Source organism: Anopheles arabiensis, chromosome 3 (genome assembly GCF_016920715.1).
Source record: "Anopheles arabiensis isolate DONGOLA chromosome 3, AaraD3, whole genome shotgun sequence".
In the NCBI taxonomy this organism is placed as follows: Eukaryota; Metazoa; Arthropoda; class Insecta; order Diptera; family Culicidae; genus Anopheles; species Anopheles arabiensis.
Genome location: NC_053518.1, coordinates 555481 through 572510, shown reverse-complemented (window position 1 = coordinate 572510; position 17030 = coordinate 555481). Strand labels below are relative to the sequence as shown.

The 17030-nt window shown below is 49.4% G+C and overlaps 1 protein-coding gene across 4 annotated transcripts; it reads right to left on the bottom strand.

Annotated features, from left to right (window-relative positions):
• Positions 1-120: 120 nt before the first annotated feature.
• On the bottom strand, positions 121-16567 carry LOC120904874 (mucin-12). Of its 4 annotated transcripts, none has more exons than XM_040315323.1 (6): positions 16325-16567; positions 11474-11789; positions 11200-11386; positions 3264-11105; positions 2139-3026; positions 121-2061 (listed from the first exon to the last, which is right to left on the bottom strand). In XM_040315323.1, exons 2-6 carry the CDS (start codon positions 11786-11788, stop codon positions 2000-2002), a joined length of 9294 nt encoding a protein of 3097 aa, XP_040171257.1. In that variant the 5' UTR covers position 11789; positions 16325-16567; the 3' UTR covers positions 121-1999. The 4 variants fall into 4 exon arrangements, with proteins under 4 accessions (XP_040171257.1, XP_040171258.1, XP_040171255.1 ...); XM_040315324.1 differs by having other exon boundaries at positions 2139-3023; XM_040315321.1 differs by having other exon boundaries at positions 2139-11105.
• Between the last annotated feature and the right edge of the window lie 463 nt (positions 16568-17030).

Sequence of the window (17030 nt, the reverse complement as noted above, 5' to 3'; positions counted from 1 at the left end):
ACATAGGGTGCGTGCAGCAAGTATTATTAAAGTCGTTTGCGTAAGAAATTAATAGTGCCTTATATTCTTACGCACCCTCGCGTCAGTGTTGCGTGTGTGTTTTGCAAGGAGAGAAAAAAATATATGTGTGTGTGTTTTTATTTATTTGTTTGTTTGTTTGTTTGTTTGTGTGATTCTGTAGTATCCGTTTCGCTTGTTCCATTTTAAATCCGCGTGTATTACTAAACAAAACCTAGCTCAACGCACCTTGAGATCAAAAGGTAAGGGTTCCCATTCTAAATCAATATACGAGTGTTCAAAGACAGATCATCTTGGAGGTGCAATTTAAACGATCGGATTTTATCAATGCCATATGCAATTGGTATCATTCAGAGATGAGACATAGAAAAAAGCAAAATAGGTTTTTTACATTTAAAAAGTAAGCGAACCGTTTTGAGCTTTGAGTGTAAACGATGGCGTATAAGTTGACGTCGCTCAATGACGCGAAGGTACAATACTGATCCACACTTTTCCCCGCCACAATCTAACTCCAGCCACTTGCACATTTGTAAACGATGTTCATCGCTCTCTGCTATATTTAATTTCCTCACCATTTCCCCAACCCGCCATCCTCCGATTTCGATAGCAAACCAGATGCGAAAAAAAACTTCGTTTTTCTATGTGGTACCTAATGTTTGTTTTTCGTATCATTAACTTGGTTCTTGGTTAGCAAATTTTAAGGACCCTCAGGCGCAATAATCTTTTTTGTTTGGTTTTATCATCATGACTCTTATATCCCTAACGCTATTTATAAGACACTTTTTTCCAACAGCAGCTCTCTTATATTAAGCATGCTTGCTGCCATTATTAGGTAAGCCAAAAGTTGTGTTGTATTTTGTTTTTGTTTTGAGTTTTTGAAGGTGTGCTTTCATCAAATATTGATTTTCCATCGGGTTTTACTAGATATCGATCATCAAACTCTGACAAAACGAAATCACAATTCCAATCCGCTCGGATAACTCATATCGCATGTCGCAATCCGAGACAACGCAGCAATAGAACGAATAAAGCATCAATATGATTGAAGCGTTCACATAAAAGGGGAAAAATAAATATATCTTTTTTTCTTTTTTCAAAAAATGAATTGTACAAAACACAGTACAATGCAATACTCATACACAAAGGGGAAACAATTAAAAATGGTTCAAAATCAAAGAATTAAAATTACGGAATCACACTACACAAAAAACATAGAGCACTGGAATCCTTAGAAACAGGGTATTCGTTGTTACCCTAATTACATGCAAACACAAAGGTTCTGTATCCCGTTTGCTTACCCACACATTCAGTATAGTGAAATAGTTACCACAGATATTTCCAGGTTACTATCGTCATCCGACGACACGAACTCGTCTAGGCTGCAGTCGCTGTTAGTCGTGAGAATGATTTCACTAGCGTACGAATCTTCGTCCTCCGCGTTGCCTCCGGTTTCCTTCGCCGCTGATCGTACTTGGTCACCTGTACCAGCAGTATCATCATTACGACACGTCAAAGTGCCGGATCCCGCAGCCAAAGCATTATCTCCACCATTCAACAGCGCTTTACCGGCGGCACAGCTAGGGGTTGGCTTTGTCATCTCTGCTTTTACGCCTCTTTTCTGCGCCACTTCGCGTAGATTTTGCGCCTCAGCTTCTTTATGCAACATGCCAACAGATTCATCGACGTGCCAGCTTGCATCACTGCCGCTCTGATCAACATCGTTACACTCCACGACCGTCACTTCATTCTGCTCAGCAAAGTACTGCTGCCCGTCTTCAGTTTCAGCACTTTCACCTTCCATCACAACAGTTCCAGTTGAAACTGGCCCAACATTGTTGACCGCCGTGCAATGGACACTCGTCAGACAATCGTTACGATGATGATCATCGACACAGTTGCAGCGGGCACAGGTAATAATACCTTCTGGCCTATGCCGATAGCGTTGCTCATCGTCGCTAGCGGCTGAGGCGCAAACTGTTGGTCACTTGCTATCTCGGGAGATCCTTCTTCGACGTCCCTCAGTCACGGTGACTTCGAGTCCAGCTGTTGAGAGGAGGAAATAGAAACGTTTTTCATCTTAGCAAATCTACTCGTATCGCAATTGCTGCTTTCTGTCATACCTGCACTTCTCGTTTTACGGCGCAGCTCTGTCGCAGTCCCGGTTTCGATGGCCTCTACCCCACCCGAAGTTCCGGATCCCTTCAAACCGGTTCCCACGTGATGATGGTTCACATGATTTACCACTTTGCTGCTATGATTGCCATTGGCTCCGCCCGAACTCAATCCACCCGATGAGGCTCCGTCCGCATGACCGGCCGCGGCAGCTGATAAACCGCCAGCTCCAGCAACATCGTTCACCACGGCATTATTATTGACAGTGGTACTATTCCCGTGATGGTTACTGTCGATGTTGTTGGTTGTAGCAGCGGTGGAATTCTGCTGAAGTAATGCATTCGCCGCAGCCTTTGCCTTATTGTTCATCGCCGCCGTGGAAAGCGTCGATGACGTCATGCGTACACTGCGTCGTGTACTGATTTTCTCATCCGCAGAAGTACCCACCGTTGCAGGAGTTGAGGGTGCACCACCAACGATGTTTGTGGCGGATTTTTGCGTACCACCACCGCCAGCACTATCACTGCCGGGACTCGCATTGGCGTTGTGCGTGGGTCCATTGCTACCAGTGGCATTCGAGGTGGGTGTGGTGGAAGATGCAACTGTCATGGTGCTCGTGGTCAACTCAGGAGACGATGCTGTGGAAGACGGCGGTGGCGCAATTCCACCCTGCTGCTTGACACCGGACGCATTCTTACTGTGATGGTTGCGAAGTGATTTTTCTTTCTCGCCACTACCACCACCCCCACCTGTCGACTGGTTCGTTGTGGGTGCAGTCCCCTTCGGCAACGAGGCGGATGACGGTGGTATAGTGCTTTCACTGGCACCGGACGAAACGGCGGAATGAGCACCTTTATCTCCCGAACCAGTTGCTGCTGCGGCTGCTGCGGCTGCTGCTAGGATTTTACACGAGGTTGAGGAAGATGAAGTAGAATTTGTAGTCGAAGTGTTGTTGTTGGTGTGGTTGTTGTTGCGAATAGTATTGATGGTCGTGGTAGCAGTAGTAGAATCGATAGTAGAAGTAGTAATAGAAGAAGTAGCAGTAGAAGATTGTATGGTAGGAGAAGTAGTAGCATTGCTAGTGGTAGAAGTTGAGCTGAGTTTGGAGGTTAGTTTAGAATTTCGAGCTTTACCCGCGATTTCGATCAAAGGTTCATCGCTGTCGGAGGAATCCGCAACAATAGTAACCGTCGGTGGTGCTGTACTAGCGGCGGCTGCTGCCGCGGCAGCAGCTGCGGCTGCCGCGGCAGCAGCTGCGGCTGCCGCATTGGCCGCCTTTCTCGACATGCGACCTTTGGCGAGCGTATTATCTGCCGATCTTCGTAGCGCAGGCTTCGGCGTTTCGGAATGGACTGCCGTGCCCGGGTCGGTAGCTGTCGTTGCTTTACGGGACTTCTTGGCACGCGTCGGAATATCATCGCTAACACCGGACTGGTTGGAGCTCTCCGACCCTTGCCGTTTCCGTTTGTTCGCGGCTGCCGGTCGGATCGCATTTGCAGTCGATTTAGGGCTTGGCCGATCATTGCCAATAGTGGCACCGGCTGCTGTGACTACACTGCCGCCCCCGGCAGCGTTGGACGTGGCAGCAGAAGCGTTTTGCTTCGCAGTACCGCCAGCCGTTCCTGCTGAGCTACAATTTTTAGACCCAGATATTGCACTGCTCCCTGAGTGGGTGGCGTTGCTGGTTCCTGCTCCAGTGGCTGCAACAGCAGAGGAACCATGCGAATCATGTCCCACTGAGGTTGCCGCTGACGGACTCTGGCGTGGTGGAAGCTCCAGCGGACTCTCCAATTTGCTGGATGCGCGAGTCCGAATCCGATGTTCTCCACTATCCGAGTTCGATGGGATTTCAATGGAGAGCTGAGTTAGCATCTCCTTACCCTGTTGCTGTTCGGATGTCGAATGACCATCGGCGGCACTTTTGCTCGAAGCTCCCGATTGTTCGATTGCTTTCGAGGTGCGTGTGCTACTCCCTCCAATAGTGGTATTATCGTCTTCCATGCCAGTGCTGTTTGCCGATGGTGACTTTTTACTCGCTGGTGCTCTACTAGGCGACTCGTTCTCAGAATCAACCGATGGATTGGTCTCACTACCCTCGGCAGGTAACGATGTCACGGACGAGTTTCTACGAGATCTTGCATCACTCCGAGCACTCCCATTAGCTGAAGACTGAATTCCATCACTAGCTGCAGCGGCCGTACGTCTTTCACGCGCTTTTTCACTGGAATAACTGTACAGCGGTGGTTGCTCATGACGCGGTTTCAGATCGATGTGCGGATCAGCCGAATCAGGACTTTTTGGATCCGCTTTCATTTCGACCGGACTCGCCGTGGCAGATGGCTGCGCAACTGTAGGCGTCGGAGATGATGATGATGATGACGATGATTCAAGCTTCTCAGTAACGGAGGTGGTCTCGGCGGTTGCTGGCGCAACAGCAACAGCATCAGCAGCAGCAGCAGCAGTACAAACAGCCGGTGTGGTAGCCGTGGCGACAACGGTAACTGACTGCCGTTCGTCAGAAGATTTTCTTAAACTCTTCTTTACACTACTAACGATAGCCTCGTCGGGATCAGACTTAACTAAGAGTTTTTTATCGTCCACTAACATTATTACCTTACTATCACATTCGCTTTTCACACTAGGGATATTTTTACTATTGTTGCCGCATTCATCGACACTTTTCTGTGTTGCAGAGATGCTTCCGTCAACATCGCTGGACACTTTCGCATCGAGAGCTGCGTTTGTGGTGACCGGTGACATTTTCTGTTCCTCTTCCGGAAGATTGTTGTTGCCAACAACGTGCTTTGCGAGTAGTTTGCCGTCCGTTTCGATGGATTCAGATGGAGACAAGTGCTGCTGAGACTGCTGGGACTGTCGTGATTGCTGCTGCTGCTGCGGCTGCTGTGTATGCTTTTCTCTGCCAGCAACGCCTGCCGCTTTTACAGATGTTTTAGTCTTGCTGCTCCCGATGGCATCACATTTTTCTGCAACGGATTTTTTCTTAATCATCGTAGTATCGGAAAGTAACTGCTGTTGTTGCTGATGCTGGTGGTGGTTCTGTATCTTTGTATCTTTCGTCAACTTAACGTCATCTTTCGTCAACTTAATGCCCTGTTTTTCCTCCGATGACTGATTGGTGTTCAAGTGGGTGACATCGTTCAATAGACTTTCAGGGTCAATAATACTCTGCTGCTTTCTATCATCTTCGACGTCTATGTCAAGAATTTTTCTCAGATTCGTCTGATCCATGCTCTCCAGAGTTTCGTGATGATTGTGATCGAGCAAATCTCCCGGCTTTAGCAGTATGGAATGATCGCCATTTAGCTTCGCATCGGCACCACTGCAGCTAATCGCGACCGCGAGGTCATTTAAACCCTCCATCTTTGCCAACGCCGCCTCAATATCGTTGTAGTGCTCCATACTGCCATCCAACAATGGTGTAGTGGCCAGCTCTTTTCCGTCCTTAGGTGAACCGCTTTTCTCTGACCGCACGGCAACAACATCCGCACCGTTTCCTTCAAGCATTTTTTCATCACACTGTGGACTATCAACGGAAGGCATTTGCTTTCCTTCTAGCGTGCTGCTATTACTGTTTGTACTGCTACTGCTGTTCATCACGTTACTGCCTGTGCCACTGCTGCTATGCGAGCCCTGCGGGCTATGCGATGACAGCTGATGGGGACTTTTCTCCGACAGTGCATCCATCGATTCAATGCCACTATCCTCACCCTGTGCCTGAGATCCTGGTGAGCCCCGGACATTCGTATGGCCAAGCAAATGATGATTTACACCCAATACAACGCCCGCCGCTACCGTCGCTGCAGTTGCCATCGTTCCCGTCGAGCTGGCACTACCAGCAGTAGTACACACAGCGTTTGCCGTGCCAGGAGAATGGGGCGAACTGGACGTAGACGACGGATTCGTACCCTTCTCTGCAGCAGTCGGTGGTGGGGCGTCCAATGGGAGCACATCGGCAATGGCACCATCCGCAGTGCTGCTGTCCTGCTGTTTGCTATTCTTTCCACTGTCCTCCAACGGTACGTCTACCAGCAACTGCTCCGGTGGTCGGTTTTTACTATGATGCTCCTGATCCGAATGATGATGGTGATGCTGATGATCGTGATGTACAATGCTGGTGTTAATTTTATTTAGCGTATTTTGCTGTGGCGATTCTTCTTCTCCGCAATGTTGCTGCCCTGAAGGATGACTTTCCAAAACAGTGGAGGATTTCTCACTTGAGGTAGATGTTGTGGTGGTGGTTGTATTGGTGGCCGTTGTGGTGATGATGGTGGTAGTGATGATATTGTTGCGTTCGGCTGTAGTGCTGCCTGGATTGACGGACGCCGCTTCCGCTGAGGATGAAGGCGATGAAGCTAACGTTACAGCTGCACTATCTCCTTTCTTACAGTCTTCCGCAGCCGACGGAAGGGCATCCACGGTAGCCGGTTGCGACTGAGGCGCAGTGGCCGCACCCACAGCAACCCCATCTACCGAAGCTTTGACGAGATTTTTTTGAGTCTTACCGTAACTGCCACCATTATTGTTAATATTGATATTGTTATTGTTTATGTTGTTGCTGCCATTGCTGTTAGCATTATTCGCACCGGAGCTCTTGGAGTTTTTTGTAGCCGATTGGAGCAAGTTTGTCGGAGGTACTGTGCCGACGTTGGTCGAACCAATCGGTACGCTCTCACTGGTTGTAACGATCGACTCGTAGATGTCATTAATTTCCTGCACACTGGTAGTTACGGTTGTTGGCGTGGACGATGTTTCTGCACCGCTGCTGCTGCTGTTGCTGCTGGCGGTGTTGTCTATACTCGTGCCGGATACAGTCGATACAGTGCTCGCCGCAATGGTACCACCACTCGCGGTTAGACTTATGCTGCTGCCACCGTTACTGAGTCTTCGCTTCTTCTCCGGACAGACGTATCCGTTCGGACTGTGTCCGGCAGAGGATGTGCTGCCGCTGCTGCCTCCAGTAGCAGTCGCATTGCTATGCCCTGCATCTGATGCGGCTCGCTTCTGCGAGCCTAATTGTGCCTCGCTTGTCTGGTCGGTGCTCGATTGCACATCGGAGACAGTCATTTTGGACGATCCAGCAGTGTGGTTTTGATAAGCAGGTGGGGATAATGATACTGTTGGGCCTGCCGTTACGGCCACCATGCTCGAGATTGGTGCGTTGAGGTCAATGGAGTTACGTTTGCTGAAGGTGGATCGCTTCGCAACACCACCACCGTCACTGCTGTCATCTTCGCCACCGCTCTGGCTTTTCTTACGGTCTTTGCGGGAGTTCTTGATCACCACGGAATTCTTACCCCGTAAGCTAATGTGCAACGGAGGCACTCGCAACTCCTCGCCTGGTGGAGATGAAGTCTGCACAGCAGTGCCGATACTGTTTGTGCTACCGGTATTTCCGCTGTTTCCCGCCGCATTGGCAACCAGCGGGGCCGGGACAGAGACAAAGCTGCTGCCACCGCTGATACTCCCCATGGCGTTGGTGACTGCCGAGGGGACCGACGTTGCAGCGATGAATTGCTGAGATTGGGAAGCAGGATTTAACTGCAGCGACGTCAGCAACGCTGTGCCATCGCTGTCTACCGTTAACCTGTCCACCGATGCGTTTGCCGACGCAGCAGACATACTTCCGGTCGATGCAACCGTTAATGATGGCGGTAGAGCGCTTATTCCACCGGAACGGGAGCCAAGACCGCTTTCGCGTACGCCAATGGAATCTGGTTTTTCAAGCTTCAGCCGCAACTTGAGTTCCGTGCCGTTTTTACTCGGCGAATCACCTGACCCAGCTGCGTCTACTAACAGCACTGAGGTGGATAGAACTTTCGCCTTTTGCTTGACAACCGTCTTAAGCGATGCTTTCGTTTTTTCCTTGGGCTTGTCCTTGGCTGCTACCGGAGACTTCAGCTTGTCCTTGGCCTTTACAGGTTTCGCGCGTTCCTTTTTATGCTTCACCGGTTTGCCTGTGCTTACCACCATCTGCGGTACAGCGACATTGGCGGAACTGGCTACATTGCTACCAATACCACTGCCGGTAGGAACGGATGTTGAAGGGACAATGGGAGCACCACCATACACAGCCTTGCCCATGTTGGCGTTACTGCCCGGTGCCAAGCTTCCAGCATCCATCGCTACTAAACCAGCTGTAGAAGGCGACGGACGTTCCGAATCGCTGGCATCCGAAAATAGCCGCGACGAGGAAAGCCCACCAACGCTGCCCGTAGTGTCGTCGTCCGAATAGAGTGAGTTAGGGATCTCGGGGGGGAAATCGTTTCCACGAACCGCGCCCATCTTGCTGCTCTGCCTTCCACCTGCTTTGCCACCGTTTTCCGATTCTTCAGTACCCTCTTCCACTTGCGTTTCTTCCAGCTCGCCCGTTAGCGGGTTGATCAGAAGCTGTGCCTTCCACCGGCGCTCGCGCAGTTGCGCATCGCTCAACGTCGTTCCACCACCGCCGGGAGCGCCCATCGGCAGCCCGGAAAGTCCAGTAGCCACCGCCTGATTCACGGACGCACCACCAAGCAGTGTACCCGGGACAGTCGAAATATCAGCCGGCTGTTGCAACGACGCTGGACCGAGCAGCGTGTGGTGATGCTGCTGCTGATCCATCAGATCCAGATCGTCTAGATCGTCCAGCTTAGTGTCGAGAAATGCACTGTCCAGATCGCTCGGTAGCAACGAATCCAGATCGTTCTTTGCCAGATCGGGCAGATCAACCAGACAATTGCCTAGCTCGAGCGAATCGGCACCAACGCTTGGGGACGTGGCAACGGTTGGTGAAACGCCGTCCAGCGAATGGGATTGTTGTTGTTGTTGCGGTTGTCCCAACGCCGCTGTGGGCTTGTTCAATTGTTGTTGACTGAGATTGTACTGCATCTGAAAGCGTGCAAACTCCTGGTAGCCTGACTTGGTGGCCGAATCCATGGGTAGCGTTGGCCACCGTTGAGTATAACCGACTGATTGCAGTCCTTGTTGCTGTTGCTGTTGATGCGATAGTGGCATTGGATTTGGCTGTCGAAAAGGTAGCTGTTGCTGTTGCTGCTGCTGAACTGGAAAACGGTTCAGTTGCTGCTGGGAATGTTGTGGCTGCTGCATTTGCATTTGGTCCTGCAGCTGGAACGCTGTTGGAGACGGGGGTGGCCGCATTCCCTGAGGATGACCATGCGACGACTGTGGTCCCATCACAGGTGCTCGATTGTTAGCGGCTAGCATAACATTGCCACCGCCACCTCCACTGGGTATCGCGAGTTGTTGATGTTGCTGCTGCTGCTGCTGCTGTGGAGCTCTCACGGCCGGGCCAATCCCCACCGCCACAGGTCCACCGCTCGTCGATGGACCCGCCACGAGGCTATATCTTTGCATCTTAATGGTGTTCATGGTGGAGGTGGTGTTGCTGCTACTACTGCTGTTGCTATTTGAAGGCACTGACAATGGTGGAGTTACTAGAGAAGAAGGCGACACGTTCAACACACTCTGATTGTTACTGTTACTGTCATTACTATTGGTTGCTGATGACACAGCACCTGTGGTCACTGCTGCTGTCATCGCAGTCATATTGTTACTTCTATTCACACTACTAGCACTGAGCATTACGCCAGACACACCTGGCACTGTTGTGGGCGCAGCCCCACGCAAAGGACTGCCACTGTTCACTAACGTCAGCTGCTGCTGTTGCTGGTGAGCAACGACCGAAACTGTAGCGGCCCTAGCCGAAACCATGGGTGCGCCCATCGTGGATGCCCCGCCAATCACTGGATGATGCACTAGATGTTGTTGCTGCTGCTGCTGATTTACACTCACTACTTGATGGTTCACCGTGCTACCACTCTTGAGAGCTCCACCTCCCATCACGACACCGTGCACACTTGGATCATTGTCACTCGGCACTATCGGACTCCCGCCGCCGACAGCTTGCTGCGTCAACATCGTCGCCGACGGTGGGATGTTTGGAATGACCCCGCTCTTCACCATACCTCCACCCCCAGTACCACTGGCAATCAGCAGTTCCTGCTTCAAAATCGGCTGTCCTACACTGCGCATCAGCTGCTGCTGTTGCTGTTGCTGCTGCTGCAATTGCTGCTGCTGCTGTTGCTGCTGCTGCTGCTGCTGCTGGGATGGACCGGTTTGCTGCTGGCTGTTTTCATTTTGTAGCAAATTCACCAGCAATGGACTGGACATGGCCACATTGTTGCCCGCGCTTGCCGTGCCCACCGGAATGGGCATCGTGGTTCCGACGACCGCAGCCGGAGCAGCAGCTGCCAGGTTCTCCTTCGCTACAACGCTTCCAGTGCCGACGGCGGATTGATATGGCGGCGGTGGTGGAACTGCACCAGTGCCTACCGGTGGTACAAACGAACCATTCGATGGTTGTTTCACTGCTCCTATGCCGACACCGGACACCGGGGCAACGGACGGACCTACCGTTACCACTCCACCGCTGCTGTTTAATCCGAGCGTATTTTCGCGCCGCTGTATTACCCTTGCTTGTGTCATGCTTTCGAACGGATATTCGCAGGCGTCGACCACATTTGGCACATGGGCTGGAACCTTGCCGTCCATCGGGCAGATAGTGTTTGGCGATTTGAATATTCCGCTCCCGCCTCCACTAGCGCCAACGGTGTCCATCGGCAATGGACCATTGCTAAGAGGCTTCGGAAGGTTTGGATGGACGACTTTAGAGGTACTGGGACCGGGCAAACCATCAACAACAGCAGTGCCGTGCAGTAGCTGTTGCTGTTGCAGCTGTAGTTGGTGCTGTTGTTGCATGTGTAGCAGGTGCTGTTGCTGCTGCTGCTGTTGCGCCGGAATCATTGGCTGAGCGTAAACACCCTGGGAATGCCCTTGCAAGACGACACCCGACGAATTTGGCTGGGGTTGCTGTTGCTGCTGGGACAAAACCCGAGCCAGCTCACCCAAACCGCCCGTGCTGTTTCCTGCAACCGCTCCATCAACCGCAGAGTTATCTGCAAAATGAAACCGTAAATCACATTTAGCTACCTGTGTTTCCTTTCAACGGATGCGAGTGTTTGTATCGCTCGAAACAACGCAAATACTGACCAGTCCGCAAAACAATTTCCTGCTGCCCGGCTAACCGCAACGATAGAACCGTCTCTCCTTCCAGCTGCACCGACAGAATGCCTAGGGCCCGTAGTGCACTGTTTCCTTCGGCTGCGAGCCTCCGCAGTCGTACCGCCGCTTCCTTCGGTATTGAGAGGGTAACTCGCACACTGTTCCATGGTTCCACCTAGAAGGGAAACGCAGTATGTCAAAATGAAAGGCAATTAAAATTTGGATTCATTTCTCTCCGTAGTATCCCCCACCCAACACATACCTTATCGACCGTAAGCTTCCCGGAATCGGACTTTTCCTTTCCACCCTCGTCCGGCTGTTTTTCCTCAACCAGCGTTGTGAGACTTTCTACCAGGCTTTCGAGTCGTGCCGGAAAGTCTGGATCGTGCAGGTTCCCTTCGCATATGACAACCGCCTTTAAAGTGCTGTCATTGCTTTGAATTTCACTGACACTATTGCTGCTGTTGCTGCTGCTGTTGGTGCAGGCTCTGCTTCGGCTTCCTTCGTTACCGGCATTTCTACGCTTGCTACTACTGTTTGTCCGTTTCTGTTGATCACCGTCACTATCGGCCGCCATTCTGTAGTAATGGTAAGAACGTAACTTTTCAAATAACCATCGTGTGTTCGCTTAACAAGGGCCCAAGCCATGGACCCGAACGTTGAAAATGTAGCATAGCATTTTCTTAACATGACCATCATAACAAAAAACTTTACCAAAACTACCGGGAGGATATGTTTGACCATGTGCTTGTGTATATGTATTTGAGTGGGAGCGAGAAGTATATAGCGGCTATCGCATTCGGAACGCGATACGCCAAAACGCAAGACGCAGGGGCCTTGATTATTCAAATCCGAAACTTCTTCCCGACCCCTGGGGACCTGTGACATTACGTGAACTTTTGATACACTCTGCGTCTCCCTTTTTTTCGTACCACAGCCCTCATCCATTCATGGTGTGAACGAATCTACAATTGGCGCAATGTGGAGCCCCTGGATGAAGAAAAATCTTCACCCAAAACACGACACATACGCACATTTGCTGTTTACTCATTCGCTCATAAATCTGTCACGTCATCATTGGGTCAGGGATTGGAGAACAGAGCTCCGGCGCAACCTGTTGCGCCATTGATTGTTTATCAGCATTCAATGCTAGATGCATTCCAGAACGGCCAGGACGCCAAGACACAGCTTCCCGTTCCGCTCCGATCATTATCATCCATTGGTTTGAAACATTTAGGATATGTCGCGGCGTTGATCTCGGATTTAACCAACACCTCCAAGGATATGGAGCCGGTGTAAATACATAATCAACCACTGATACAATTGATCGTAAACAAATCGTAATTACGAGGCTTCTTCTTCTTTCTATCGCCATACCATCAAACGGGATTCAATTACACGCGCGTGTTTAGGAAATGCTCACACATAGTCATTTCACTCGCTCATACTGCCTGCATCTATCGTGCCTTCCTGCTCTCGGGCCACTTATACTGCTCTCTTATCAAAAAAGATAGGCGTGCGCGCACACAGATTCAACCGTTATGTTGCAATCTCTCTCACGTAAAGGCGGGAACTACCGTCGTACTTTAGCATACTTTACCATCCGGTCTCGAATGTAATATAAAAAAAGGTTATTAATCATATACACTATCAAAGCAATCGCTGCGGCACGTAGGCCAATTCGCGTGTAAAAACCGGTCCTCCAAAAGAGGGATCTCGTTTGTTGCCCTCCTGTGTGAGGATGGTTGTAGTAGTGTGGTATTGTAACAAACCCTCTTGGCTGCCTTGATGGCGCTCCTACGATATCGACACATATCGTTTAGCTCCTTGGCCATGGGTCACACTCGACATCGTTCAGCCGAGAAAATATTGGCTGCGTTGATGTTGTGTTGGTGCACAATGTTGTGTTTCCTGTCGAGAGGGGGTGTTCGCAATACACACCACCAACACATACACACACATCCTCCAAACCTCAACAAAACAAGCTAAGAAATACACTGACCAATTATTGGTCTGTGTAGTTGTGAGGCATGTACGTGTGCGAGAGAAAGAGACGCTAGAGCTTCTAAAAAGACAAGGCAAAGCGCAAAGGATGATGATGATTGTTGGCAACTCGTTGGACAGTTTCACGAGGTTTCTATCCAAATAAATAGCTGTTTTTTGTTAGGTTATTGTATTTAACTAACCCGACAGTGAAACCTGAACTTCGTGGACCCTGTCAATTCGAAAGCTCCTGTCAAATCTGTTTCATTTCGGGGGACCTTCCGTCGGCATCATAATTATGTAACCTAGAATCATGAATCGCTACATACAACAGCGCAGTGCCATGGTTTTTACACATTGCTGGCGCTTTAATATTTACTACAAAATAGATGTACGTCATCTTTTTCCAACAACATCGCGCATTTCGCTCAGCAGTGTGAACAAGCAACCAACAAACTCAGGGCCCCTGGCCAAAATGTGAGCAGCAGCAGCAGCCATTTTGATTTTAAACTATGACAAGAAAGGAGAACGAATTCCTGCTTCGATGGAGCGACTGAGACGGACGACGCATCTCTACACTATATACACGCACTCTCTCTCACACACACTCACGCATGTACGCACACACATGCAAACAAGCGCTATGCTCAACCTGCTGCGAAACCGAAGGCCAACAAATCTGCGCGCTCTTTCGCTCTCGCTCTTTCTGATACACACATCATCAACACGCACTTATACTGCGACTCTTTCTTTTTCTTTCTATCTCTTGCATTCAATCGAAATTACCGCACGCCGCTCTTTCTCTCTTGCGACCTCGTCGTATACACATGCATACCCACACGCACGCACACACACACACATACACACCTCCGCAACGCTTCAACACACGCACACGAACGTACACACGCCCCTGTACCACACGTTCTTCACACAACGGTGCAAAACCGCTCCATAATCAGTGCGCTGGAAGATTTCCTGTTTTTCAAGTTATTTCACGCAGGGGCTTGTAGAGTTTCCCGGAAACGGGACTTTTTATATTAAATTATCTTCATTACATTCTCGTCGGATCTCATCCCATCTCGCAGGCCCACAGATCGGTGAAAAAACGATACACTCTGCACTAAAACGTTCCTGAACTGAGATGAAAGCATTTTCCACACATTTTAGGTGAAGAGGAGGTGCACTTCTTCATACACGCCTAAACTACATACAACACAACACGCAAGCTGTTGTACGCTCTCATTTTTTACACACGCACACATACTGACAACTGATTATTATGCAGCAAAAAATGCGTTGGAAAACTCGTGTTCAACCCATCGACGTGCCCGAGGCCAACGCATACTCCGTTGTTGCTACTAGCAAACACATTTTCACGCTTTTTATGATACGATGTTGGCGATGTGTTAGGCAGAATTTTCCTTTCGACTGGAACACTAACGTATGTTTTGAGCGTACCGCCGTCAACAGCAGCAGCCGACGAACCGATTCTTTGGGCTAGTATATGTAGGAGTATCTTGGATTGTATGTGTGTTTGGTGCGCTTGTCGACCTACGAAACACAGCCAGCAAACGCTTGTGAAGAACGACTTCTTACTCCCTCTAGCAGCCGCTTACGCACTACACCCGCACGCACATACACACACTCGTACACACTCGCATCTATCCACATGTGTGGAAGCTCTTAACTCGTATGCTTTACACATGAAGCTGATGCTCACACGGGATCGTATTGCGTACACGCTCACTGTTTGCTTTGATTGTGAAAATACACTTTCTGCATGCCCATTGTCCGTGATTCACACACCTCAGGGTTAGATTTTCACCTACCAAATCGTTCAGAGGTTAGCTTTGCATTGTTTGACAACGTTGATTCTCGTCCCGTTTACTTTTCACGCGACACGCACGCAAAGGGCAAGCACGCACGACACTATAGCAATGTGGGTAAATTTGTATGACCAGAACCGCATCTCCACACCACACACACGCATCCCAATCCGACCAACTCTGCCAACAACCCACACACACACACATACACAAACACGCGCGCGCGCGTTCTCATACGTCTCTTGTACGTGTACGCCATAAACATCGGTCGCCGTCAAGAAGGATAGCAATTACACACATACGTGCTCGTAACCAACACACACACTGCCAATCGAATCAACAAAACACACACGCATGCACAACGCGAGCACACCAACAGGAAGCTCCAGTGCACAAACACACACACACACTCGCTCAAGCAACCTTTTCACCCAACGATGTGACAGAGACGGGTAGAGCCCTCGCGGGAATGACCGACAGAGCGAGACAGTCACGACACGAAACACCAAAAAGAACTCCAGCATTTCTTCGTTCTCTTTTTCCTTTTGCAACCCATAATTCCATGGCGCTCTCGTGAGGGGGTTTCCGTTTGGAACGGTTTTGGGTGCGCTGAACAAAATATGACCCCCGGAAAGTGTGGTGCATACTATCCCGATTGCCTAGTTCCAGGCGAAAGGGTGAAAATTATTTGTTTCACAAACGCAGGCCATGATGGGAGGAACTATGGGCTTGTGGGCCAACATTGACGTGAATCGTTCGATTCAAGTTTCTTCTTTTCTTCACCATCAGAAAAACCACATACTACCGCTACCAACACCACCAGCATTACCACTATCACTACCACTAACGTGATCAAAAGCAACTCACACACAACTGTTTCATCGTATAATGCACTCTAGTATAGCGGCCTACAAGCTCCGAATCATATTTAACACATCAGGACATATCACCATTTCCTCCCATCACCTATTTCCCCGCACGGAGGGGACATCAAAAGTGGACCCCCTTGAAAACTAAACGGGGACGGAAGTTATCCCGCTTTCCTTCCCGACGGGGATCTTCAAACACACACACACACATACACGCACTAACGCACACATACACATGCATGCGTGCAAGCATTCGCTGTGGAAAAAGTGGCCAATTCTTCACGACTTTCCTGACTGGCTGCTTTCACACACACGCGAAATGGAAACCCACTGCATCGAAAAAAACGACCCCCGGAGCATTTTCGGAACGGCAACGCGACCCCCCGACGGTACTGGTCTCGTACGCCTGGGTGTACCACACACACTCTTTCTTACCCATTTGAGCCTTGCTCAGCCGAGAAGCCGAGGGTGACACACTTTTTGCGACGACAAATATCCACTTTACACGCTCAGTTGCCGCCAAACAATAACGAAAACACGATCGCCAGATGCCAAATAAACATAGTTTACTAGTTTACGGGCTGCACTGTACGTGGAAAGTCTGCATTTAGCGAAAATTCAGTACGTTTGTTACAATCGAACAATAACAACGACCGCCATTTGCATTTTTTCCCATTTTCTTTCTCTTCCATTTCAGTGGCGAATGTTAGAGCGAGAGAATGTGCCGAAAAGCGTATGCGTAAGCGAGAGCGCTTGAACGGTGAAGCAAAATTCACGACACGACGGGCGAAACGGATGGCCGCCCATGCAGCACATTTGCTGTATGGACGCCCTGATGTTCGAACGATTCGGATACATTATTTATACTCATTTTCATCATTTTCAGCGAGTTATAAAGTGTTTCATCATTTTAAAAAATATATCAACTTTTTTCAGTATGCTTATGTCATTCATTTGAGCATTCTAAAGAGAAAATTTGTTTAAAAACTGTTTGTATAACAGATTATAAATTTCTATTTTCCAACGTTGCAAAATGTGTTGTCATTTTGACATTTAATATGTTCTACGCATCGAATAGCACAACGGCACTTTCTCATAGGAATCTATCTATTATTTTTAATTATTATTATATTCGTAAATT

What these genes read in the sequence shown, in the direction of transcription:
- LOC120904874 (XM_040315321.1), bottom strand. Translation starts at nt 11,788, where the DNA reads ATGGCGGCCGATAGTGACGGTGATCAACAGAAACGGACAAACAGTAGT. An exon ending in GGAAGCTTACGGTCGATAAG is followed by an intron (nt 11,387 to 11,473) that starts GTATGTGTTGGG and finishes TTTCCCTTCTAG; the next exon opens with GTGGAACCATGGAACAGTGT. An exon ending in GGAAATTGTTTTGCGGACTG is followed by an intron (nt 11,106 to 11,199) that starts GTCAGTATTTGC and finishes TTCATTTTGCAG; the next exon opens with ATAACTCTGCGGTTGATGGA.